The following is a 26,787-nucleotide window of genomic DNA, read 5'->3' as shown; positions in this document are numbered from 1 at the left end:
GATCTTACACTAAAAAAACGTTAGAGGTCGACGGGGGGGGGGGGGCGGTTCTGATTATTGAACAATGCTGATTTGTCAAAATATCAGTACATCGTGCAGCCATCACCAGTGGGCTGCGGTCGGGTTGTCAGCTTAAGTGGTCATTTTTCCGTTGTCGGCTAAAACCCCTGTCGGCCTATTCAGAAATCGCCAATATTTATACTTTCTGTCTATTTTTCATACTTTTTTCATACTTTTTATGCTTCTAATCTTCTACAATTATAAACGAGCAATGCCACGCTTATAGTACTGGTACTATACTCAATCTAACAATTATAAAATACGCGTATTTACAGCTCTACGGTCGCCTAATAGCTGAGAGCTAACTGATAAATTATGTTCATTAGCTGTGGCCGTCACTTATAACATCAATATTCATGGCTCCACTTTAATCATTTTCAACTGATGCTACAGACGTCTTACGTTTCGCAATTAGCTGTTTGTCTACATCAATATAAGATGACAGGTAACGCATTTTCTGTTATTTATTGGAGAAATTTGACATATTGGCCTCAAAATTATATCCAATATCTATAAACGGCATAATAATCAAAAATTTAATTATCATAATTTTCGAACAGGCATTTTGACGAAACTTGACATCTTTTTATTCAAAAATGAATCCAATATTTATAAGCAACATAATAGCCGATATGTGATCGCGTAATTTTCGAACATTTGCGCAAAAGGGCACACGTTTGGGCTCACTAAAGGAGCTGTAAAAACAGGACATGAATTTAACGAATTAATTTTGTCGCGATGTGTTTTCAAATGCAAATTTTCAAAAATTTGTCAAATATTTTTTGCCACACTAAACTGTGAAATATTTTTTAAAATATTGTGATTTCATAGTTTTTGCGAAAAAACTACCTTTAGAAAACTTTATAAAACCGACATTTAAATTTATCTTACTTCTTTTAACATTCTTTTTGCTCAAAAAAATTCGGGTTTTTTTCTGCTAGCGCTCCTTTCCCCACTTAGTTTTGCGCCCCCATTTATAGCTGTTTAAACACTGTTTACGTTAAGTATGTTTATACATGAACATATTTGAACTAAATGCATTTATTAAAAGCTAGCACAGCTATGGTATTGAAAGTTTACATATTTCAAAGAAAATTTGTTGCATATAATGTAAGCATTAGAAAAATCTCTGTATTATGTGATTTTTGGTGTTATCGGCTACAATAATGTCTCGATTTTTTAATTTTTCAAAGGACACATTTCTAAAAGCTCCCTCCATTTGCCTAGACGCTCTAGTTTCAATGAAATGTCAATAACGCTCCTACATTTCGAGAGTTAGATTTTGGGGGGTTCTAAACCAACGGCTATATAGGGCGGGGGGTCCTATCCGAAAAGTTTTCAAAAACAAAACTTTGGATTAATGAAAACATTTCATTTGCTGTTGCAGACAATATAAAACAAAAGCAAAGGACAGTGTTTGTGAGCGATGATTAAATTGAAAAAAAAATTATTGAATTTGAAAAATCGGAAGGCAATGAAAAATACGGTTTTTACTGTGTAAATTCAGAATGCTGTTTATTGACTTTGTCAATGGTTTCCCACCCAGGTTGAAGCAAAAAATCATCTTGACTTGGATTGTTTTGCGCTTGTTTTTATTAGAAAAAAAAGAACGAAAAAAATTACAACACTTTTTCAAAAAGTTTATTCAGAACTTATTTTGAATTATTACTTTGTAACTGACAATTGGTTATCCATTAGATTGTTCCTATGACAAACTAAATACAGACTTTCATAAATAGTGTATAGTCTGGTCTCTGAGAAGCCTGGTTTAATCTCTAGTTCAGAGAAAAGTTTCTCCTGCAATCTATCGTTTATGTTCAAAATCTTCTGTTGGTTTTTTTTGTAACAGACGAGAAAAATTCTGAAAATCTTTGCAGAACAGGCAAAAAACAGTTGAACGTTATCGACACGTTTTGGATAATTTGCATCTCAATTTGAAATCTTTTGAACAAAAACTGAAATCAAAAAATAAACCAATTGATTTTTTTCAGTATTTTAACATTTCAGTTGAAACAAGAACTCAGCTATCGTAAAATTTAGGAGTTAATAATTTTAAGAAAAAAGTAGAACAAACAACTTTATAAAAACTATTTTTCAAATTAACTTACCGTCAATCAGATACACTAGATTTGATTTCAAGAGTGTGTTTTTGAAATCTTACTTTGTGTCTGATAATTATGTATTGATTATATTCCTCCTATGCCACCCCTATTTTATGCCCAGAAGTCTTTTGTTCAGTGGACAAGAAAAGAAGATGCAATATTTTGCAGTTAAAAATGTGTTCAACAATCAGCAGTTCTCTTGAATTTGCATTTGATAATGTGACCTTTCATATAAGGACCACTAATGCGAAAAACAATATATTTGACGCATCGAACTAAATAGCCTTGTTAAAGCCATAGGAAACACAAAAACCAGATGTGTGAAAAGGATGTGTGAGGTTTCGTTCTATCTTTTTAAGGAAATGGAAGCAACAAAAAGAATCAAAATTTCGGAACTGATATTATTTAAAAGACTGAAAATCTGAACTTTGAACTGAAATGATGAATAATTTCAAAGAAAACCTTTACAAATCAATATTAAAAGGTCAAGATTTTGAAAGATTGAATATCTATTGTTCCAGTGGTCGTTCTAAAAACTTTGTTTGTAAAACTTTTCGAATCATTTTTGATTCAGAGACGGTGGAATCAGGAGCAAAAACTCAGGAGCAAAAAAAAATCAGCAAAACTTTTGTTCATGCGATGAAAAAATTAATTTTTTTACGTATTTCTTTAAAATAAAACTATTCCATAATTTTCCGAAAAAATATATTTGAAAATTTGTTACATCTGTGCTTTCATCTGTTGTGAAACAATTGAAATACTTTTACAGATGCTCAGAAATGCTAATAATTAAAACTTTCAAAATTTGCAGTTAAAACTTTGAATAACCTTCTCATATTGCTTCACGAGTTAGTGGATGAGAGTGCTCGGAACATTGTGCAAATATTATGAGCAAGAACACTAATACTAAAAAGAGTTGTCACAATGAAACCATCCTTCAGTCTATCTAAAATTGATGCATCCTTATTGAACGCTAATAGCGCTGCAAATTGTTCTAGGCTATTTAGATATAGATACAAAAACACGGTAAAAACAAGGCTTACAACAACCTATTTGAACCTGATCTGCTTTTCCCATTTCAGCCTGTTTAAATCGCTAAAATTGGTTATGTTATTATATAAAATTTATACTGCTATTTTGCTGCATTTTTCTTCATTTTCCGATTTCATGAAAAACTTGCAGCATTTTTGTTTTCATTTTTCGATGCTTCAAATTTCTAATTGCGAGTAATATAAAATAGCAAATTGCCTTGGGTTTATTTGAGATTTCTGCTGCCGCTAATACTCATTTTAAAGCTTTCATGTCTTAGACTTGGCATTATTTCTTACATTCTGCTAAAACGGTAATGACAAATTAATTAATTTTTAACTTTTGTGTTTCCAAAAGTGGAAAATATGAAAAACTGGAGATATAATCATCTATATAACAAGCCTTCAGATGATGTTTTACATGTATATATATGTTACAGTAGTAGAGCTAAGTAGAGGTATGTAGACTGCTTGCGTTGATGTTGTATTTCCTGTTTTTTCTGTTTGTTTTGAGGGAATAGCGCTGTTCAAAAAGAACTTATCGAAATTTAATCAAAGCCATAGAATAAATAATTCGCTAATTTGACAAAATCAAAAGAAATCACTAGACGTGGTTAATGATTTAAGATGAAAGAAAGATAAAAGGACCTCTCTCGATCAATTGTTCATTGCTTCTGAATATACTGCTGCTCTTATGACTGCTCTTGTTATATCTTAATTACTCCCCGTTTCATGTTATGTGCGTGCAATTTGTTCCCAATCTGTGTGTCGCTGCGTAGGAGCACGTTACAGTAATTTTTGTGACTGTGCGACAAAGTTAGTGTTCGTGTTATAGTGCAGTTTGCCCGTCTGTTGCGTCGTAGCCCCCTCCCCGCGCGTCTTGGGGCTGAAACCTGTAGCCTGGCCAATAACTGTTAGAGGGTATATATATATATATATATATATATATATATATATATATATATATACCATATATATATATATATATATATATATATATATATATATATATACACATATATATATATATATATATATATATATATATATATATATCAAGCTAGCAAGATGCATTGATAATCTGTCTCAATGATAAGTAATCTATCTTGTCAAATATATCAAATATGTTGTGCGCGTGTTGCTAGTGGTGTTTACTAGTCTGGCAGGTCGGTTAAGGAGGGATGGTTGGGTTGAGGGCTGGGGGGGGGGGGGGTGGTTTCAGTAGGTTGAAGCCTATATGTGGGGTAATAAGCAACTACCTACCTATAACAGCTTATCTCTGCTCATATTCAACCATATCAAATATAAGTAGAGTCATTCAATCAGATGTTTCTTTTTTCCAGTCGGCAACTTCAAAAACATGATAAGAATTGAGTATTAGCTACACCTTTCTAGTATGTTGAGTCGGAACAAGACCACCGCACGTTTTAATTCTTTTTCCTATTTCTCTCGCTCTTAATAGCTCTCCGCCTTTCATCTCTTTTTTATTACAATAAATAGAAACAAATAAAAACAAATAAGCACAATAATAAACACAAATAACTAAGATTCTTCATTCCTACACTTTTTGTACTGCTGTTGTTGTTGTTGTTTAGTGTGTGTGTTATTAGCGTTTTTATTTGTTTCCATCTTTTTATTTGTTTTTTCTTATCTTGTCTAGTGTTGTTGCTTTATGCATTTGTTAGCTGGTCGGCTTGAATAATTTCTTGTTTTCTTGTTTGTTTGATGCAGTGGCGGTGGCATCTGATATTTGGGGAAAGATTTCACACGCGGCCCCGTCTCCATGCCTGTCATTATCTCCTTAGTTGACTTCCCATTAAATCCACGGAAACCTGCCAACTAACCATGCAATTTCACCTGACCAAGATTATTTATTCTCTCTCTGTTCTAAATAAAATATCCCCTCTTATAGCTCCCTCTTAGTCCCAAGGAAAGGCGGTGTTTTTGAGCCTGAAACGGAGGGGATAAATAAGTAAACAATCATTCTAAATAAGACAAACAATCGTTTCCCCCAACCGCGATCTCTCTTTCTCCCTATAACCAGTCGATGTGCGTGAGTAAGCTAGTAAGGGAGGCTTAGAACATACCTGCCGTGTGACAGTGGATAATTTACTCGACTATTTTTGCTAAGCTGAACTGTGCTATGTGTTGTTACGTTTTAGCCCCCTTTTCTTTATCATTAGCCAGCTATGCGATGCTCTCTAGCGATTACTCTCAATTAGGCGAGAACAACAACTGAGGTCAAGATCGGTTTTTAAGAAAGAACTAAACCGTGAGAGCACGGGATGAATATCCTAAGCGGATCTTTGCAGCAATAAAAAAAGTCATGCCTGATTCCTAGTAATCAAATGTCATAAATATTTTCAAGAAATCTTAGTGAACATACTAAGATAATACATGAAACCTTAGCAAACATGAAAAGATCGTAAGCGAGAATATTCTTCCCGGGGGAGGGGTCACGGTCGAAAAGATGGACGCGTAAACATGAAATGAGAAAGAGGGCGGGGTAGGGGGAGGGGGGTTATGGTTGAGTGGAGAGGTCTGAGATGAGTTAAAGGTGGGGGGGTATGTGATGAGGGGAGTTACATGGCGAGGGGGCTAGCGAATTCATAGTATGGGCGTCAATTTTAAGGAATATAACAGACATCTAGATTGTTGAATAGATAGAGATTGATCTATATTTTTATGATATCACTCCTTCTATTCCCATTGAGAATTTATTTATTTCTCTTTCTTTTTTCTTCAGTATAGATGGTGTGATATGCACATGTTTTCGTAGTGCCATTGTACTCTGTTTATTGTTCCCATTGTAAGTGGAATTCATATCCACGTAACAGAATATGTTATTACTATTATAACTATTACCATTATTACTTTTCCAAGTCCGCGATTTATAGTAGTTAATTCTTAATTCCACCCATTAATTGGGAATGTCCAGTTGGGAAAAGAGAGGACTGAAAGAGAGAGAAAGAGAAGGAAAAATAAGTGGAATAGTAATGAGAAAGAGGCATTATAATCAGAGGACATAATAGCCAATTCTAATTTATTTTTCATATTTAACTACTCACTTTTCCTTATCCTTTTCCCCTCTCTCAATCACAGGTATAGCTGCTTATATAGAGTGTCTTATTAATAAGTAGAGGAGCTGTTCCTCCCTCTTCCTCCCTCTAAATCTCTCCACCCCAACACATCCCCCCCCCCCCCCCGCTCAAACCGCCCCTCTTTTTCTCTCGATTCTCTGCCAACCTCTTCTTTCGCTTTTGACCGTGTTTAATTATTCACAATGTCCTATTCAAGCTAGCAAACAAATTTAAGTATTCACACAGCAGCAGGAGTTGATTCAGAAACGGTTCTGGTATTAGTGGTAGTGGTAGGCGAGGTAGTAGTTGAAAAAAGTAGAATTCTCAAAACAGTGTTTGTTTAATTCATCCTCTATAACCATTACCAAAGAACTAACCAAACTCACAACCACACACCATATATATTCCTGCTCCACAAACAACAATAACAACATAACTGCCAAAGCCAGCCGAGCCTCTACTTGTTCCCTCTTTTTATAAACAATATAAACAATATATCCATCCATATCTATCTTTTCCCACTCTCCTTCTCTCTTCCTCTCCCCCGCCTAAACTAGACTGAACTGAAGCATCTAACTCTACCTCCAACATAGACGAAAACTAAGCAACAATAACAACAATAACAACAACAACTGCGACAGCATCAGTGTTTACAGTTTCTTTATCTCATCAGACGAAAAACTGAATATCGTAGACTAATTTCACCTTTTTGAAAATTTTTTTACCAAATTTTACTTCAATTTTTACCACTTTTAGAACTACTCATACTTCTCATTTATCCAATACTATCCATACTCAGACTGATAATTTTTCTAATTATTCTCTTACAATCTATTTTTCGACAGGATTATACTATCTTCTTTTTTAATTCTATTTTTCATTCCCGTTTCAGATACCATCAAAAACAACTTATTTATTCCTATAAAAAATATTACTGATTCCTCCCACACAGTCTTGTTTAGACGAGTGCCCGGGTATTACAGCCTTCAAATGACAAATTTGCAACAACGGTGTGATTGGTCATAAATAAACTAGAAATTATTAATTAAATTAAAGACGTTTAATTTAATTTTAAATTTTATTTTGCTTGCAAAACATATTGTCCTTAATACCTTAATATTGTCCTTAATATTGTCGATAATTGATACCTTTATTTATATTACGAGTTGTAAATTTAATATCGCGACTCCACTTAATAACTTTTTTTTCATTCTGGAATTACACAAATAACTGCAATTTTGCATATTTTACTTTAAAAGTTCCGGATTTTTATGAATATTGACGTATAGAAACGGGTGTTCGTATAGCTAGCATAACAATTATAATAATATTACTATTCGATCGTTTAACTAGGAAATACAGTTTTTATAATATATCATTCCCTGCAATGTAACTTTTTTGAAGCAAATTAGTCGAGCACAAACTTTGCCAATTATATTGGTTGATTACCAAATGAAGCAACCAAGCGTTATATCGCTTCAAAAAACTTTTCAACTTTAATTCACGATTCGATTTAGAAAAGGATTTGAACAAGAGCTTGGATGAACTAAATTTAACCATAGCTATGGCTGCTCTGTTACCATAACTATGGCTAATAAACGACCACTGACCCTTATAGCGTCCAAAATCTACATACCATCAATACAATTGCAACCATTTCACACTTTTTCCCCTTTACCCCTTTACCATTGGGGGAGGAAAAGTAAAAGAAAGCTTGTCATAAACTCTGATTGATTTTTATGCTTCGTTCTGACTGAATTATAAACCCCAGCTCTGTTATTAACCCCTCTGGCTAATCTACTCACACATATATACATAGTATATAGCCTTACCTTAGTAGAACAATATATATAATATATATGCTTGCCAGCATTGTAGATATAACCCCCCCCCCCCCTTACTACCCTCGCCCCGTTTGGTGTGATTGCCTGCAGTTGTGTTATTCTTATTATTATTAACTAGGATTACTCTGATTTAATAATCTTCTTCACACATCACTTGACCTTATTAACTTATCTCTCAATCTATCGATTGCCAACTCACGTACAGCTTAGACCTGTTCAACTCCACCACTACCATCTAAAGGTAAGATATTGCATATACTAACTTGAAAATCACAGAAAAGTAAATTATTTACAATAAAATTTGCCTAAAATCGATTGCCATATTTGCTTTAATTTGCAATAAAACCGGTTCAATAAAATCTCTGAAAAAATACTTACAAAGAAATTGCTAAAAATCACTGGACATAATCGATGTTATACAAAGTATTCATAACAAAATTCGAAAAAAGAGAAACTCTTCCCGAGTTGTAACGGCTGCTCTCCTATCAAAGTCAAGGAAAACTTTACACCGCCCAGTTCGTTTCAGCGGTTTCGAGTCTGTCCGGATATTGTGTTTTTGCAGTTAACTTTCGTGAACTGTATTATCCGCTATACTGTAGATTACCATTGCATTACTTGTTGCTCAATTAATCTTGATAAATAATTGCTCAACTTTGCTGTATAACAAACTTGTTTCTCTCAGAATAACAAATAATTCAAGTTGAAACAATCAATTTTTGCTCATTTTTTGGTTAATAACTCAGGTTATAATTCGAAATTGCAAAACCCCTATATTTAGCTCTAGGTAACTGTCCTAGCTACTGGTTAGGGCAAATAATTTCCGTCTCCGATTTCTTAATATTTTTGGAGAGTTTTTCCCGATAATCAAAGTTAACAAATGTAAGAATTTTTGCACTTTGTACTTTTCAGTTTGCTCAATAACGTAATTTGTGAGCTATACTAGGCTTCGTTAAAGCCAGTAAGAGCAACTGACCATGTGCTTTGCTCAGAGTTTTTCTTTCTTAGGAACTTTGTTCCTCAGAAAGAAAGTTTTGAGAATATCAAAGTTAATTCTTATTTCACAGGTCAAAGTAAAGTTGAAACTGTACAATAACTAATATGATCTACAGAAACAAAACACAATAAAAAGTAATTTACAGCTCAAGAAAGTGACTCAATGCGCACTGTATATCATTTTAGTAAGACAAAATTAAGAAGTTTCAACTGGTTTTTGGTAGTTTTTCAAGCTCTATTTATACTGCCGTACATGTCAAATTAGCATCTCTGATTGGTTGTAGATAAATATATCGAAAGAAAGTGAACACTTTTCCATAACGCCACTTTTTCAGTGTAAATTTGATGCCATGGGAAGTTTGTTAACCATGTAGAAGTTTTGTCGAATATTCTGTATCAATAACAGGTTGATTCGCAAAGAATCTGATACTGTTAAGTCGTAGTATTTTTTTGCTGGTGGTTGAGGTAGTTCGAGTTTGAGTTTCACTTCATTTATGACAAATGCGTACTAATAATAGTTGCTAAATGTAAATGTTGAACCAAGTGAACAAGTCTATGGTTTCAGTAGAATGTAACATTAAATTTGGCTTTTCAAGCTATTCTAGCTTTAAGGCTTGAAATGGCCTTGAAGCACTCTTCAATTTGGTTATTGAGTTAGTGAGCTCAGCCACAACACGATTCGAAGAATTCTCATGAACAAATTGTATATTGTTTCCAGGAATTTTCCGAGAGTTGAAAAAATTGTAGCAAAAATAATACTAGTAAGCTAAAAGTTCCCAGGAATTTTTGCTGAAGCTCATTGTAAAATTGTTTCCAATGTTTTTCAGTAAAAACATCCGGTACTCGAAACTTAGGCTGAGCTAAAAAGTGAATAATAGGCAGCTTTGTTACCATAAAATTGAAGCGAAACAAAGTGTAACACCTGGAATTTCAATTGTTAAGATGAGTTTTCTCTCATTTTTTTTGTTACCGGCTATTGTGACTTGTGTTATTTGGAAACAAATGAATCACGTTCCTGTGTTTGCGATGGCCACTGGAACATCAAAAAATGTCAAAATAAATGTAAACAAGGAAACTCGTGTGCGTTGGTACATAATGTATCACCACACTTAATTATCAACTATTCAAAGCCGAAATAGGAAATTGTTTTTAAAAATGAAGTTTTATAAATTAAAATTTTGATAGATTCTTATATAGTGACAGGCAAGCACATAACTTGGCTTAAGAACCGTGAGATCAACTTTTTGAAAAAATTTAGATCGAGCGAAAAATGAACTGAACCAAATATTTGGTTGCAAACCATGAAATCAGCTCCAATACAATTTCTCAAGCAAAAATATCATTTAAAAACTTAATTTTATCAAACAGCCAAATTTGAAATTCGGAATACGGCTTCTATCCTGTTTTCGTAGCATTTCTCAAGTAGTTTTTTTTTTCAATAAAAGCTTCTTAATTATCTAACTGGAGTGACCTCAAAATAATTCTGATTATTTTTTAGGGTCCGTATACTTAATATAATTTAATAATTTAGCGCGGAAGTCAATAAAATGGCTAAATGACTAGTGCACATTTTTATAAACATCATATAAAACGCAAAAACTTATCAAAAACAAACAGAGGTCACCCAAATTAGATAATTATAACGCAAGTCATGAATGGGTTAATTCATGTATGCTGAACAAACTTATTAGTGGATTGCTCTAACCACGCTTACCGATTACCGTTGGAAAACAACATACTGACAAAATATGTTGAGTGGTTTCTTTGACTTGTTGACGCAAAGGAGAAAAATCGATAAGATAGACAAAAAACATTCATAAAATACAGTCCAGAGAAATGACTAAATAAATTACTTGTTGAACTTCATGTTGCTGTTAACAACAACCTTTGATTGTGAGTAAAAGTCACAAACTTACATTTGATGGGAAAAAACAAAGCAAAATATGCCTTAAACGGAAACTACCGTTCTGCTGAATTTTCTGTATGGTCATATTATCAAAACCAATTAAAACTGATTAAAAAAAACTTAAATAGGGTTTCCTTTGTAATAAGAGTGAGTGAATAACAAAAAATTTATTAAGAGAATTCAAAAACTGTACAAGCTAAATGAATGGAAGTTTTCGTCATCGGAGGGTTCATTGATTTGTCGGAGACTATAGGTGGGAGTAAGAAGCTACTTAACAGAAAAAAAAACAACGGGCGAAATTGAAACACAGCACCATTCTGAATCAATGAAAGATGGAATCAAATTCAAATAACCATCAGCCGAAAATTAAAATCTTTAAAATCAATAAATTGTGTTGCAATGGAAAGAAGGTTCGATGTATCTTGTATTCATGCATTACATTGGTTTAGAAGTGAACAAAAACAACGAAGAAGACCAAAATTTATTCAAAAATCCGTTACTGTTTTTCAATAAAAAACATATCAGCCTCGAATCAATAGTTTTAGCAATTAGCTGAAAATGTTCATGAAACCTTCCTAGGCCTCCTTAAAAAGCCAATTTAACAATAGTTAGAATATGATTTGAGACTATAGAAAAAGAGAAAAGAATTCAAAAGTCAAAACACCTAAATCAACGGAAGTTTTCACTGATATTCACTTTTGCTTCATCATGTGAAAATTGAAATCCAAATGGCAAATCTTGAAAAAAGGAATGAATGTCAAACTAAGCAATGAAGACATTATAAAGGTTCACTTAGGTTTTCTAGAATCTTATTGGCACCTCTCAGTATTGGAACTCAGTAGCAAAACATAAAGAACATCAAATTCGGGCAAAGATCAAAGTTTACAAAATCCAAACACTGTGTCGAAAAAACTGATAGCTCTCCGATGGTCAATTCACACAATTGCATCTATACATCACACAGAGAATTTTACTATACCTATTAGCTGAACGCCAATAAATCACACAAAAACAACAGCAAGTTACCATAAAATTGAATAATTGTGCAATTACCAATATGTAACTTCACTGTTCTGTCATTTCACTTATTAAAACTACTGGCTATGTTGCTTCTTTTACTATTTCAACGTGAAAAAAATCACTAATCCATTGACATGATAAAATTGAAAAAAAGTGTGAGCACATTTTTAAAAAGGATAGCGCTTCAATGCAATCCAATTCCTTATGATTCTCAAAAACAACAATGATTAACTGAAAATCGCTCAGAAAGTCTTGCTATCGCTCAAGGGCCCTTGAAATTATTCAAAGTACAAATTTGTTCAAAATGTTAATTTGTTCAAAATATCAATTAAATTAGGCAGAAACATCTAAAATGGCGATAAATGGCGATAAATGTGAACAAAATTACTTTATAATGTTAGATGCTCATAAAAACTTCAAATACCATTGACTCCTCGAAAAACAACGAATATTCAAAAAATTCTCCATCAAAGATAATCTATGCGTTACAGGTTTTCTAATGATTCTACTGATACCACTCACGACTCTAGGATAAATGCATCGATAGGTCAAAATTGATTGAACAAAAAAGCCAACTTGAGCATACCCCCCCCCCCCCCTCACTAAATGTGGGATCGGAACAAATTGGTCAAATAAATGTCGGCGTAGAACGACTAGCATAAACGGAAAAATAACGTGCACTTGCTTTCATCTCATTTATTTTCTCAGAAATTGTAATCAGACTTTGTAATTGATGTGAACAAAGTTAATTACTTCTCTTCTATTTTTGCACCAGCACGGGAAAATACTTGTCTGCAATTGTTGACCTTTTCATTCCGATAATATATTGTCTGATATCTGAACTTCAAAAAATGTTTAAAAAAGGTTATAAAGCTCAACGAAAAGCTCGACAGAAAATTTACTGAAGGATTTTCTTATATTTTATCTCTCAGAATTTGGTAGTAGACTTTATGATTGATGTGAACAAAGTCTATTCCTGCTATTTTTAAACTACGGGTGAAAATTGAGCAACATATTGTTGAGAATTTTTGGAGACATAATGGTTGTTTACGGTCTGATTGATCACTAACTAGACGTCACAACATAACTACATCTTGCTTATTTTTGCGTGATATTTTCAATGTCACTTTTGGCATATTTGTTGTTTTCGCATTAATTCAAGCTTGCGTTGCTAACACCTTTTTTGTAGCTGAGAGTCAATTAAAGACAATTTGAAAGTTTATCCATGCATTTGCAAATATTTGAAAACTTGTTACCTGCTCAAAATTTACTTGTTAACATTAAACATTCATCAAAAATTTAATGTGCAAAATAATTCAAAGAATGAGGATAGGTAATGTGCGTGCGCACATAATTTTGCAACCACATTCATCCACACATTTTGGGCCTATAAGGCTACCAAATAAGGAAGAAATAGAAAATTTTCAGAAACTCAATTATTGTCCAAAAATAATTGGTGCATGAATTAAAAAATTGCTTTCAACACATTAGAAGGCCTATGAGACCTGCCATTATCAAGACTAAAATTGAGAATACAAGTCAAAATAGCGTCAAGTAAAACCTTAACTAAACAAATTAACGCGTACTTAAAAACATGGGATCGGTTATTAATGAGACTCATTAACAAGCAGACAAAAAAGAACAAAAACAGGCAACTGAAAACCATGAACTAGTTTATGTTCCCTATTACCTTCGTATGAGGACATTGAGACCTGTCATTATCAAGTATATGTCGTACGTCACAAAAACAAACGACAGATATAAACAAAAAGCATTTTTTTTTAATTTGACAAAGAAATTGTGTGAAAGCCCTCTGACAAAATGTATTACATAAAAAATAATATATAATTAATTGCACTTTCGTTGAATGCCAGTAATGTGAATGTAATTTGTCACTTTCGATACCAATTAACTTCAATGTCTTAAAAATATTACCTATCAACTATAATCATTCAATACGTTCATTTACTATTCTGTAGACAGTCCTTGAGATCTGTCATTGTCCAGAGTATGTCATAGGTTTAAGAAAAGAACAACAGATAAAGATAGATCAAAAATTAAATTAGATTTTTGCCAGAAACTGATGTCAAAACTGTTGAAAAACAAGCAATGTACTAAAATCGTTAGATAAATTCAATTCAAACGTTATTTTTTTCTCAAGGCCAATAATGTCACATGCGACCTCTTTTTAATAAGACTGAGTAAAAAATAAAGAAAAATTTAAGCAAAAAGCAAAGTTAGAAAATACCTCTTCAATTTTTTTTAAAAATTTTTTGATTTTCAAGTCATGAAAAACTTTAGCTATTGGTTTAAAGCACTTAATAGTTTTATTTTGAATCCATAGGAAGCCGCTAAGACCCTTATTCATCCAGAGTTTGTTATAATAATACAAAAAAAAACTGCTAGAAGACGGTGACGAAGCCGTTAAGACCATAAGCTATTCACTAAAAATACTGCTCTATTTAAAACTACCATCTTTTAAAACGCCAATATTGTAGTATCTGACCTATCAAGATTGTGACAAGACAGGAAACAGAACCTCAAAGATAGAAAATATCCAAATATAGAAAAAATTTGAAAACTCGTAGTGTCACAGCCGAACAAACATTCATTTTTATCCCATAAAAAAGGTTGCGACCTTTGCTGACCATAAGCTAAAAGTAGCAATTAAGTAGCAGTTTTACAGTTTTCAATTTGTCAGACAAACTTTTACTGAGCAGTAAAGCATCAAGTTTAAGCTGTAAATGGTTGTGATTTTGATCTAATGCTGCAAGCAAAAGCTTTAGAACTATGATTTTTTTTAAAATCAAATTTGTTTCCTGACAGGCTAAATTAGAATTGCAAAGAAACTCAAAAAAATTATAAGCAAAAAATGAATGGTAGGACATTGTATTTTTCAATTATATGAAAAGTATTTTGTCACTTTTTTCTGAACTACAGCAACTTTTCAAACAAATTGCTCAAGAATCTCTTAATATAAAGATTTTACTCAAAATTAAATTCTTGTTTTTTCAGAGCACGTGAAAAAAAGCAATGAAAGAGATTTATTGAAATAATTTTTACAGCTGCTCAAAATCCCCTTCAAGCCCCGGTAAAAAAAACTTTTTCTGTGAAATAATCTAAGAAAAACAAGTCTACATTGATCAATTAGCGCTTGCCCAATTACCATTAAGATAACCAGATCTTTGTATATTCATAACCCCCCAATGTTTCAGCAATAAGTTTTAACAATGTAATAGGTTTTCGAAATTTTATTTTGTTAAGCTAAATTTTTCTATTTTAAAAGTAATTTTTTGAAGTCGCAGCCAACAATAAGTTCTAAATTTGATTTTGATAAACTAGGCCTATTAAAGATTTTTTAACCTTTTCGTCTCATTTTCTTCTTTTTGCTTTTTAGGCAAAACCAAAATTATTTTTATGGATGTCTCTTTATGAGAGTCTCCATATGAAATATGAAAGTCTTCTCTAATAGAAATGACTGTTTTTGAGAAATTTCTTTGTTTGTTGACTGTTGGATTCTTAGAGATTTTAAAATGCAGGAAAGCCTGGAAAGCCGTTACATTCTTCGTCAATTTGCGCTCTCTTGTCTTGTCGCCTAAAACTTGGGCTAACATGGCTTCAAAAAAAAACATTTTATAAAGTCAGTCTTATAAAGTCAGGCTTCAAAAAATTTCAACAAAACATTCTTTAAAGTCATTCACAAAATGAAAATTTCGCCGAACTTCAAATAGGGGCTTCAAAGTTACATGAGTTAACCTGAAAAATTTAATTGCGGTAATATCAGTTTGGTTGTGAACTAATATGAAGAAAAAAATGATATTTTGGCAGTGGAAAACAAAATTTTAGGTACAAGAGCTATCAATTTGCTTCTCAGAGATTTTGTTTATTGTTTTGTGATTGCAACAAAATCGTACAAAATTGAAATTTATGTCAACTTTTTCGGCCACTCGCCACTCGTTTTCCCGCAAATTAAATGATCAATGCTTTCTCAAGAATTAATTAAATTGGCCGGTTGGCTAATATCGAACAGTATTGGCGGTAATATCGTTTCAACGATTTCGGCAAATTAATTGGACAGAAAATTAATGACTTATTATTCTTTATTTCTGATGAGTATCAACTTGTGCGTACAACGACTTCTGTTTGCCTTTTTATGCTACTTTTCTAATCTGATTATTTGTCTATTAACTCTATCTTTTTTAGTTTTCGTGCATTTATTGAAAAAAAATCATTTATAATGAGTTTTTAGAACGGCAAAAATGAAATTGAGCCGATACTGACATAAAGTGATTTTGTTCCTATTCAAAATATTGTCAATTTATTTTGAATGTCAATAGAAGCACCCATTATTGCGTTTTCACTTTATTTTATTTAAGATTTCACAGTTTTATTTAAAAAAAAAGAGATATAACTTTCAAGTATTGTTTTTTCTCAATTCAGAAATTTTCATTTTTAAAGGCATGACTATGCATTAGGCGGAATAATTCACTGTTCTATTTGTACATACTTTCTTTCTTCAGAGGAGAATTTATGGGAAATTTGTAGCAGCGAAACTTTGACGGATCAATCGTATTGCTGAGTTTAATGGTTTTCAGTTGGTTTGCTTTTTTTAAAATCCGGATTTACAGTTGCCGTACATTTTTCCGTAAATTTTTTTCTTTCATTATTTTTGTTACTTTGATAAAGTCATTTTATTGTTTGAGTATTTTAATCTATTATAAGATCAGAGATTTAACATGAATATTTTCTCTCTCTTGATTTTTCTGTTATGAGTCTAGGAAATAAAAACCCCCACGGAAAAAAATCCGTCTATTTATAATAGGAAATATCTCTTTTACAGTCAAGTGGAGGTTTATTTCCGTGGAGTTTTTTTTACTATCAACTTCCGAGGGGGCTTTTTCCGAATCTGATCTATTATTCGTTGTTAATATTCCTTCATTTATAGACTTTGTTTTTTTTGCAACATATATGCGTTTGATCTAGATGTGAACATTTTACGGTAGTGATCTAAGTTAGGTTAGTTAGTTTAGGAGTGGTGAATCTACCTGGAAAAAGATATTTGAATTTTTGGATAAGATGAGCATAACTGGCTGAGTAAGCGCAAATACTCCTTTTCCGTTATTGTGTTATTTTTCCCTAATTTAATTTAATTTTTCTCAGCTAGAGCCCATAATTTTAGTGCTTTACGCATGAACAAAAATGCTCTTGAGAGAAGGCTACTTTCTTATTTAGTCTGACTTTGCGCTTTTGTATTTACACAGGGATTTCTTAGAATTCAAAGCGCGATAAGTTTCCAATTAGCTCTGCGAAGGGGTGGAGTTGAGCTGGAATAATAACATAAGGTTATTACGTCTCAGGTATAGATCACAAAAACGTCCTTTCACACAAACACGTGAACAGTTTATACAAATTAGTGTGAGAATGTAAAATTATAGCGGAATTGTCTTTTGTTCTCTGGTCTGCAGTTTTTTGTTCCCACTTTTCAAGGGTGGGTTTGAAAGCTGATAATTTGTAAGTTGTTTTAAGGGCTGTCTGGCCATCGTTGGTCACAGCAGTGGGCGAATAGAGAAAACATGTGCGCGTGTGTGTGTTGGGTAGAGTTTATTCACAGGCTGGTTTTATTGTTTCTCTTCGGATCAATGTCAGATCCTTTTATGTTTGTGTCATAAATTACCCTGTTTTGAGAGCTCTAGAACGGCATTGGGCTCTTTAATAGCAACTGGGTTCTTTCACCCGTACACAGTGTGTGAAATTGGGTGTAGGATTCTTTCTTTAACTTCTTGTCAGACTGTTCATCGATTTGTTAAATGAGAGTTTATGAAACAGAGAGATCTATCTTCTCAAAGAGATCTTTCATGGGGATTTAAAGAGAGTGAGCGTGTACTTTGTGGGGTTCTTGTGTTGTGTGATTCAACTCTCGGCTTTTTATTGCCTACAGAGATTAATTCTTCTTGTCACTATTTATCAGTTGGTCAATTCTCACAATTAAAGTACATAGGTAGCAATGCAACTCGATTGCTTGTACCCATGTGGGGAGAGGGGGGGGGTTGGGGTGGGAATAAAGGAATGGAAGAATAATATAGGGTTATTTTTTGGTTGGTTGGCAGGCGAGGTAGTGAGGTGTAAATGTGGACAGATAGCTTGTTAGTTAGCTAATTGAGAGTGTGGTGGCCGCCTGGTCTGTTCAAAGAGTTACAGGTGTGTTTTGAAGCCATGTGAAATGTATCTTTGTTTCGTATTTTGTCAACTTATCCCAACCATCTGATCAGCTAAGTAGAAACAACACAACTCGAATAAATCCCAATTATTGTCGGGGAAAGGGTAGCGTTGCTTTAATCAAGCCTCCCTCTCTCTCTCGCTAACACGGACACTATTATTAAATAGATCTGGCCTGACTTGGGAGAGAGGGAAAGGCGAGTGGTGATTGGCTGGCCATAGTTTGGCTACCGATTGCTCCTGATTAAAATCTTTTCATGCTTAAGTCCCCCTAGATCCTACAAACTAACTATGCTTAGTTTTAGTTTAGTTAGTAAGTCTCAAACATACATACATACATACGTACATACTCTTTATCTCTCTCTCACGCACACACACACACACACACACACACACACACACACACACACACACACACACACACACACTTGCGCACACACACGCGCACACACGCACACACACACACACACACACACACACTTGCGCACACACTTGTTCACTCACAATCATTCTTCCCAATCTCTGGGCCTTGTGGGCTGATTTGAGCCAAGGTGTTGCAAAAGTGGGATTGAGATCTGGGGGCTAGCAGCGGGATACTACAGCTTACAAACAAGTTTAATAAATAAACCTGTATTGTACTTGTTAAATACTGTGCAATATCAGTTAGTATTATTATTATTATTATTATTATAACTACAATTACTGTATTCCATTTTACAATACTTTTTCAACTACAACTATTACCATATCTGCCGAAGGTTATATAGTTGCTTGGTTAGTTGGTACTATCGGGTCCAGTCCATTGGCCGACATATCAATTAGCAGAAAATGGTGAACGTCTATAATTGGACAATTGGAGCGCTTTAAAAGCTCGTTTCACTATAATTACCCCCGCAACAATCGGGTAAAAAAGCGTCCCGTCTGTTTATTTTTAGAGCAATTATCGGTTATAATCACGTTTATTTAAATTTGTTGTTGAGGGGAGGCTGTCATAACTGTTTTCGAGTTACCCAATACAAAGAAATCTGTTGTTTCTATTTTAACTTCATCCTGGTAGTTTTTATTGGTAAATAGAAGGTTCTTCTAACTTCTAGGTCGGCTAGTCAGTACCCCCAGCACCAGCACTTCAACTAATGTACCAACTATCTCCCTTTATCTATCTATTTCTCACTCTAACTCTCTCACTCTCCAATATTTCAAAGAGGTCCTGCCACATTTCACAAAAGCACCAACTGTGCAAAATGGCGGATAGTTGCGGGAGAGGGGGGGGGGGTTGAGTTCACAGATTTTGGAGGATTCAAAAAGGAATATCCTATTCTGACTTCAAACTTCAACTTTTGGTAGTTATGCTGGCTAAGAGGAGAGAGGGGATGGCGGGGGGGAGGGGGGGGGGGGGGGGGTGAGTAGAATTTAGTAATAGTTTGTTAGTAAGTTAGCTTGAGAGAAGAGATCGAAATGGTGTAGGATTATAACACAAACATGTGAAGTATTTCTGTAGTAATAACAGTTTTGCTAAACTAACTAGTAATCATTTTTACACTTGTGTCCACAACTTGTTACCCTCAAGCGGGGCTTACTTGGTTGGTTATGTCTGTCTATTATAGTTAACACTAGTCCATAACTACTACTAACCAAATAACTAACTACTTACACTAGTTTCAGCTGGGCCGAGGGGAGGGATCAAACACTGTGAGCGGTGGGGGGGGGGGGGGGGGGGGGCTGACGTTTTATACAGGAGGAGCTAAAGAAAGAGTAGAATAGAGCGAAAGAGAGAGAATCAAGTGACGTTAAATTTACCCAAGTTCGACCGGGCTTATTTAAGATTCAGGGCTAAAGCACCCATTTTTACTCGACTAACTCCACTGCTTTAATATATAAATTTGTATCTGTCCAATTGAACAAATCATATACAAATTTCTCTCCACAAATATAGCTGGCCCAATTTCGCCCATTGTACCTTCTTTTAATTTATGTACCAATAAAACACCTTCAACTCCACCGACAACTTAACTTATCTAAATTCACCAAAAGCCCCCAGCCCCGACGAACTTGAAAAAGTGGCAAAATTCATTTAACATTTCTCTTATTTTCACAAAAATACTCCAAATATATCCTCTTTTCCTTCCCTCTTTTCTTCCTCGCCTCTCCGCGCGTGTGAACAAAACAGCACAAATAATAATAATAGTAATAAAACAACTTTTTGCAATATATTGTTTACTTATTTGTTCAGACCGTTCTATAAACTAGCTGATCTGTTTTTAGTTTACAACAAAAACTACCACTTTAATGTCACTTTTTAAAACAAACACAGTTCGCTGTACTTTATAGCTTTTCCAATATTGCCACACTTCTGCTATTAATTAACAACTTTTCCATTCTTTTCCAGGAGCGACAAAACAAGCACCTCTTTATGATTGGACCCATTAGCCCGTACACTTCACCCGGGGGCTAAAATGTCACCTTTACAACTTTTGCTGTCGGGCAACAATTCATCCTTGCGCGTGAACACCTTTTGCCAGTTTTCACCCACACGAACACTACCCTCCGGCAATCATTATTGACTTTGATTATTATTCTCGGGTTCTATTTCGGCCGTTTATAAGAAAGCGCCGCGTTTACTTTGTTAATTCATCTTTTTTCCAACATCAAAAGTTCGTCCCGATTCTTTATTTTTGCCTTAATTACCTATTTGATTGATAGTTTTTACCCGTTTCCTTGTTTTGAAGTGAATTTCGCTTTTCGCAGACTAATCATTCACTCTTTTTTGATCATTCATTCCATCAGTTTTCAACAACAACTTCGATTGACCTTGAGCTATTACAACGATCTCTCAGCCTCAGTTTTATTACTTTATTTCTGCTTTTAATTTCAATCATTACGAGGCAAAAGTCCATTTTCGTGAGTAAATTTACTCAAGTTTGTCACTATTTTCCATGACCATGTTTTAAGATCCAGACATTTTTTTTCACTCAGTGACTCAGTTTCCACGCCGTGACTATTGCCCGGGCTTAACAACTACGATAGTTAACAACTTGTTCGAGCTTTCATTGATTTATAGTTTTTAGTTACTTTATTTGTTAATGTGAATCGCTCAATTCTGTCTTTTGAATTGCAATTTAGGGTCATTTTATCAGTTACATTTTGACCTTGTGGTACATTATACCGATACAAACAATTCTTCAATGCTTTACTCAAAGGACAGCAACTGAAAATTGCGACAAAATAACAGAATTCGAGATGATTATAGATTGGTAGTATTTTGACACAAACTGATAATGACAATAACAGAGTATAACCGACAATTAGGCTGAAAAGAATTGACTTCAAATTGAACCCTGAAGAGACAGACTATTCTAGAGTGAAAATGACATCAAGGTCACTTTGTGTGGTGTTTGTGTTTATTCAAACAGCGGCCACAATTCTTCGCTTTGTTTCATCAGGTCAGTTTATATATTTTTGCAACAATTTATATTGCACATGATTGCGCGTATGTTGTGAGCATAGTTTTTGAAACTTTAGCAAAAATTTGATTGATTAAATAAAAGTTTGACGAATTCTGGAAGGCCCACAAATTTGATGTTGGTGATAAATTAGAATACCGTCCACAAACCCCAGGCGAGACCGAATGGTTATCTTGCAAGATTCTGCCAGAAAAATGGTTATCTTGCAAGATTTGCAAGAAAAATGGTCATATATTTAAAATAGTTCAAAAGAGTTGCAAAAAGTTCAAAAGTTGAAAAAGTGAAAAAAACTCTCGCTAATTTATTTTCGTATTAATTATATTGCTCAGTTCACTGTGGAATTTCATTATATCATAACAAGTGATAAAAAGTTCGAAAACGTTCGGTGTGCTTCAAACCGTATTGCTAACCGTAATGCTAAGGTAAACGGCTGTTAAGGTAAAATTAATGTAAATTTTAGCAAAGAGCTAACAGAAACGCTGTTTTTTGTATTCGAGTAGACTTCAATTTTGCCTTCCATGAATGTAATTTGAAGCGCTGTAAAAATCTTGTGAAGCTCCAAAATGCGCAGAAAAAATGTAAATTTTTGATTCATAATTTGAAATTTGAAGATATACAGATATTTTTCTCATCGCAATTTAGAGCAGAACACAGAACAAAAATCTCGTTTTGTATACAAAAACAGAGTTTATAGTGTCGGTAGCGCACATCAAACTTCCAGTCATCTCATTGAAATTCTTTCGAAAAGTCTTTGTGATGCAGAGGATGAAAAATTTTTAAGAAACAACACGACATGCGGTCGAGTAATTTTTGGCAACACTTAATAAGTAAAACAACGCAAAATTTTTTTAGGATCTCAATATTAGCAAATGTTTTGAAAATTATCTTCACTATTAAAGAGTGCAAAACACAGTGCCATGAAATTTACCCTATGATTAAAACCAAAAAATGATTTGGATCGCTAAAATGAAAAATAGGAAGCTCTATCAAGTCAGAGAACATTCAATAAGCGAAAATATCTTTCATGAAATATTTATGTTATGTTTGTTGCAATAATCTTTCTAATCATAGTTTTAATTGTAAATATCAAATTTTAAAAAATGAGTTTGGTTTAACATTTAATTGCATTAAAAATGAAACATTTTTTAAATTCGGAAATGGCAAATAATTTAATTAAAAAAACTTGAAAACTCGAATATTTATATTTCTTTTTTTTTCACTTGAACACTGATTTTTTTTTGCTCTGGAGTGTTACTTAAAATTAACAGTAATAAGCAGAGGACAATGAGGTATTGAGTTTTTTTTCAATTGCAAAGTAATCTTTTACTGCTGTCTACTTTAAGCAAAAATATAATTTTTTATGGAAAGCACAAAATGTCATATTTTGGAGTTATCCAGAAAAATTCAAAAAATAAAACACCCAAAATGCAACGAAATAATGTCTCTTATCTAACTTGAATTAAATTGCTGTACAATTTATTAAACTATTTAGCAGAAAGCAGTCAAATTATCAGAAAATTAACTGTACATATTTCACTTCTACCGAATATGCAGTCAACAACTCAATTGATGCATTTTTTAAATAAATAAAGTAAATGAAATTGATACACCTACGTTGACTACATGAAGAAATCTTTCGGTCAAATTTTTATGTGTTAACTTTTTACCACTGAAAAAATGTCTTTTTAGACCACAAATTTGTTTTCAGAACTTTTTGAGGTATTTTATAATTTTGAAACAAATATAATACACATAACAAAATGTTTTTCAGTAGGCATTCTAGCTAATCAATTTCGTGAAACGTTTCGAGTAAATAGTTGTCTGTGAATTGATCTCATTGAGACTTAGGGAAACGCAGGTTTTCCAAAAAATAGGCTAACCGAATCAGTGAAAAAAGAAACAGTGATATGTCCAGCGACAGTGATTTTTCCACAATACTGAGTTGAAGGAATTTTTTGATTGGGAATGCTCTATTCACATTTTTAAACAGAACGCCAGCTGAATACTAAGTTTTGTTCATTTTCCGTTGCTAGACTTTCTGCAAAGCAAGCAAACAAAAAGCGTCAACATCAAAACGAAATAAAACCCAAAAATTCAAACTTTTCATTGATGCCTTTTTTAAGATCTGCTGAGTGAAGTTGCACTCAGAGAAAAATACACAGAAAGTTTATCCATGAAAACTTGAAAATTGAGTAATTGTTTGGAATTCTTTTTAATGGAGTTGTTTTGATTGATTGCAGAAATTGTCTGGTTTTTGTGAAAAAAATCTTTAAATTAACATGGAATTATCTTGAATTTGTAGATTAATTGAAAAATTGAAAAGTTTTGCAAAAATTATATTCCGTTTGCCTAATAAATTCGATACAAGATTTCAAAATTCTTCAATATCGGAACACTATAAAATGTGGGATTTAAAAGTTTTCATGAATACTTGCTAATTTCTCCAAATAAATTCTTGCCATGACAAATTGTTGAATTTTGTCGGATTCTACCTTTCCCTGACTTTCCCTGACTATGAAAATGACAATTTCGTTCACCACTGAACACTTTTCAAACTATATTTCGTTATAATGTTGAAGTCATGACTTATTACTGTATGTGCTCTCACACACCTCTTTAAATTGTTGACCCACACACTCATATTACCCTGATTGAGTTTAACTTCAAAGCAAGAGAGTTTGATCAAGTAGTCGTTTATTTGTTGATTGTCTGCAAATAAGTCCAAAATAGGATCACGTTTATGGAGAACTATATCATTCGATCTTAAATGTTATCTAATAGCTGCAGATTTGTTACATAATATCGAACAATTAAGTTTCTTTTTGGTTTTCATTGCCATGCAGAAATCGGGGCAAAGTAATTTTTTTGAGTTGTTCTGGCCAATTTTGAGAAATTTGTTTAAAATCTGAAAATTGCTTGAAATTTGTACTTAAATTATCTCCAGAAATAGAAAAAGTTACAAAAACGATGTTTTGTGAAATTGTAAAAATAAATGACTTACAATGGTTGCATTTTACAGTATATCGGATTAATGTCGGAGTTTTCTTTGAAAAAACTTTTATACTTCAAATTCTTTTAATCTCTAATAGTTTGAAGTTTGTGGTGTGGTATCATCATTAGTAGGAAAAAAATCATTAAAGATGAATTTTTTCCTTTGAATAATCAAATTATGGTGCCGATTGAGTACCCTGAACATAATCAGCATACCGTCTATAAGGAGTTTGAGTAAATTTTCTGCTAAAACTGGGAATATTATATCAAATAATACTATGAAACAAGAAACACAAACGTATAAGATACTGAAGTGTATCGAATCGAAATTCTAATAATTTTGGTTAAAAATGAGTAAAAATTGTTTTAAGGCTATGCGATTTTTCTTAGAAATTTATAGCAACATAAGTTTCAATGCTCCAGAAAGTTTGCAATAGGGCATACTTTTTCAACCCGAATAGTAGATAAAGAAGCAGAATAATTTTTCGACTTCACTGGCCTATTTTTATAAAGATGCTGAATTCAAACACTTTTGGAATTTTATTACTTTGCAAAGTAGGGCTACTCCCTCCTGTGCAACTCCTTTCTGAATGCTTTCTGCACAAAAAGATTGAAAAAATGGCAATATTGAACCAATTGGGACGCAACTCAACCAGAACGACCGTGCAAGACTCTTGCAAGATAATCTTCCATCTTGCAAAGTCTTTCAACATAATCGTTCATCTCGCAAAATCCTCTATTCTTACAAGATTAATTTTTGTTTATCAAAAGATCTTTCAAAATAATTCTTTTCTACAAGAGTCACACAAGATCTTGCAAGATAGCCTTTGGTTCTCGACTCGGGTGAAGAGAAAAATTGATGTCTCTGCTAATTTTATGTAAAACAATGAAGAAGAAACTGTAGTTAAATTGAAAACTGCACCTTAATCAAATTTATCTATCGAACTTACGGCTTGCATCTGCCACTCCTCAAGAAAATGTGAAAAACATAATTTTCAAATACAAAAAAATAACCGTTTTAATGAAGTTTAGGCGTTCATATTGAAAAAACAATTTGCGTGCGTCTGGTGAGTTCCATCACTTAATTTTTTCTCACTTAATCTCTACTTTATCTTAACAGTTGAGACCTCCGCACATTAACAAGCACCTGAAATTTATTCTAACATAACTTTAAGCTGTGTTTTATTTTCTACAATCCTTATTTGAGTAAGTTTCCTTAGACGATAAAAACTTTAACCGTTAGTTTTACATCCACTAAGATAAGGTGACATTATTGATTTTTTTAAAAGATTTTACGCTAAAGTATTTAAGAGACAAAAAAATTGCTTGACAGAATAGGAACGAATATTTCACGATAAATGACCAGTTATTATAATAACTACCCTCATCAAAAAATTTTGTTGAGTTATGATATCGTATCAGTCGTTGATGAATTATTTATGGATGAAAACTGAAGCGCCTTCTGAAGGGTTTTCCAAGGTCCTTACGGGTTTTGTTGGGTTATTTGTGTGCACTGTTTACTTGTAAAGTTTTCAAGTTTTATGGTTCCCAAAAGAAGATTTCTTTTTGAAGAAAAAGTGAAGTCGGAATTTCAATGGGCCGACAAAGTGTAAACACAATTATGTTCTTCATGGATTCTAGTATTAATATTAATATTAACTGACTAAGAAGTTAAAAGGATTCAAAGGGTGTCTTGAGGGTGGGAGATTAAGATCAAGAGCTCGGTTTCAAAGTGACGAAGCAAGGCCGATCTGTGGTCAATTGGGGCCTGCTCTATCCTGTGCCTCGATCTTTCCTTACGAGTGGGCCTGCACCCCTGCTCCCTTTGACAGACAAACAAAGTGTCACTTGAATTAAAAGGGGTGAACAGTTATAACGGGGAGAGCGTGTGGAGAGTGGGGTGGATATGTGAGGTGAATACGGTGTGCGTGTATATGTTGGGGTGACAATATAACAATTAGGCAATCATAAACTGCAGTCAAAGGCTCCCTTGGTGTCCCGGGGGATGTTTGTGATAGAATTATGATCAAACACAAACAGTCTGTGTATCTTACATACACACGCACATTTGCTCACACACTCGTGT

General features: G+C 33.4%; 1 protein-coding gene across 8 annotated transcripts in view; it reads left to right on the top strand.

Annotated features, from left to right (window-relative positions):
* Positions 1 to 212: 212 nt before the first annotated feature.
* The window catches only part of LOC142341838 (lachesin-like), a 42,079-nt gene continuing 15,504 nt past the window's right edge, over positions 213 to 26,787 (top strand). Inside the window, exons 1-3 of one of the 8 annotated variants that reach the window (XM_075393097.1) lie at positions 4,851 to 5,430; positions 7,027 to 8,355; positions 20,636 to 21,689. In XM_075393097.1, the coding sequence (XP_075249212.1) occupies positions 21,614 to 21,689 (76 nt within the window). In that variant the 5' untranslated portion in view covers positions 4,851 to 5,430; positions 7,027 to 8,355; positions 20,636 to 21,613. Of the gene's footprint in view, positions 506 to 4,850; positions 5,431 to 5,492; positions 5,616 to 5,899; positions 6,128 to 6,503; positions 8,356 to 20,635; positions 21,690 to 26,787 lie in introns of those variants that run through there. The other 7 variants (XM_075393095.1, XM_075393094.1, XM_075393096.1 and 4 more) reach the window with 7 other exon arrangements.

This window comes from Convolutriloba macropyga, chromosome 6 (assembly GCF_964194025.1).
Source record: "Convolutriloba macropyga chromosome 6, txConMacr16.3, whole genome shotgun sequence".
Classification (NCBI taxonomy): Eukaryota; Metazoa; Xenacoelomorpha; order Acoela; family Convolutidae; genus Convolutriloba; species Convolutriloba macropyga.
Note: the sequence above shows the minus strand (reverse complement) of the source record. Positions and strands in the feature narration are given on the sequence as shown.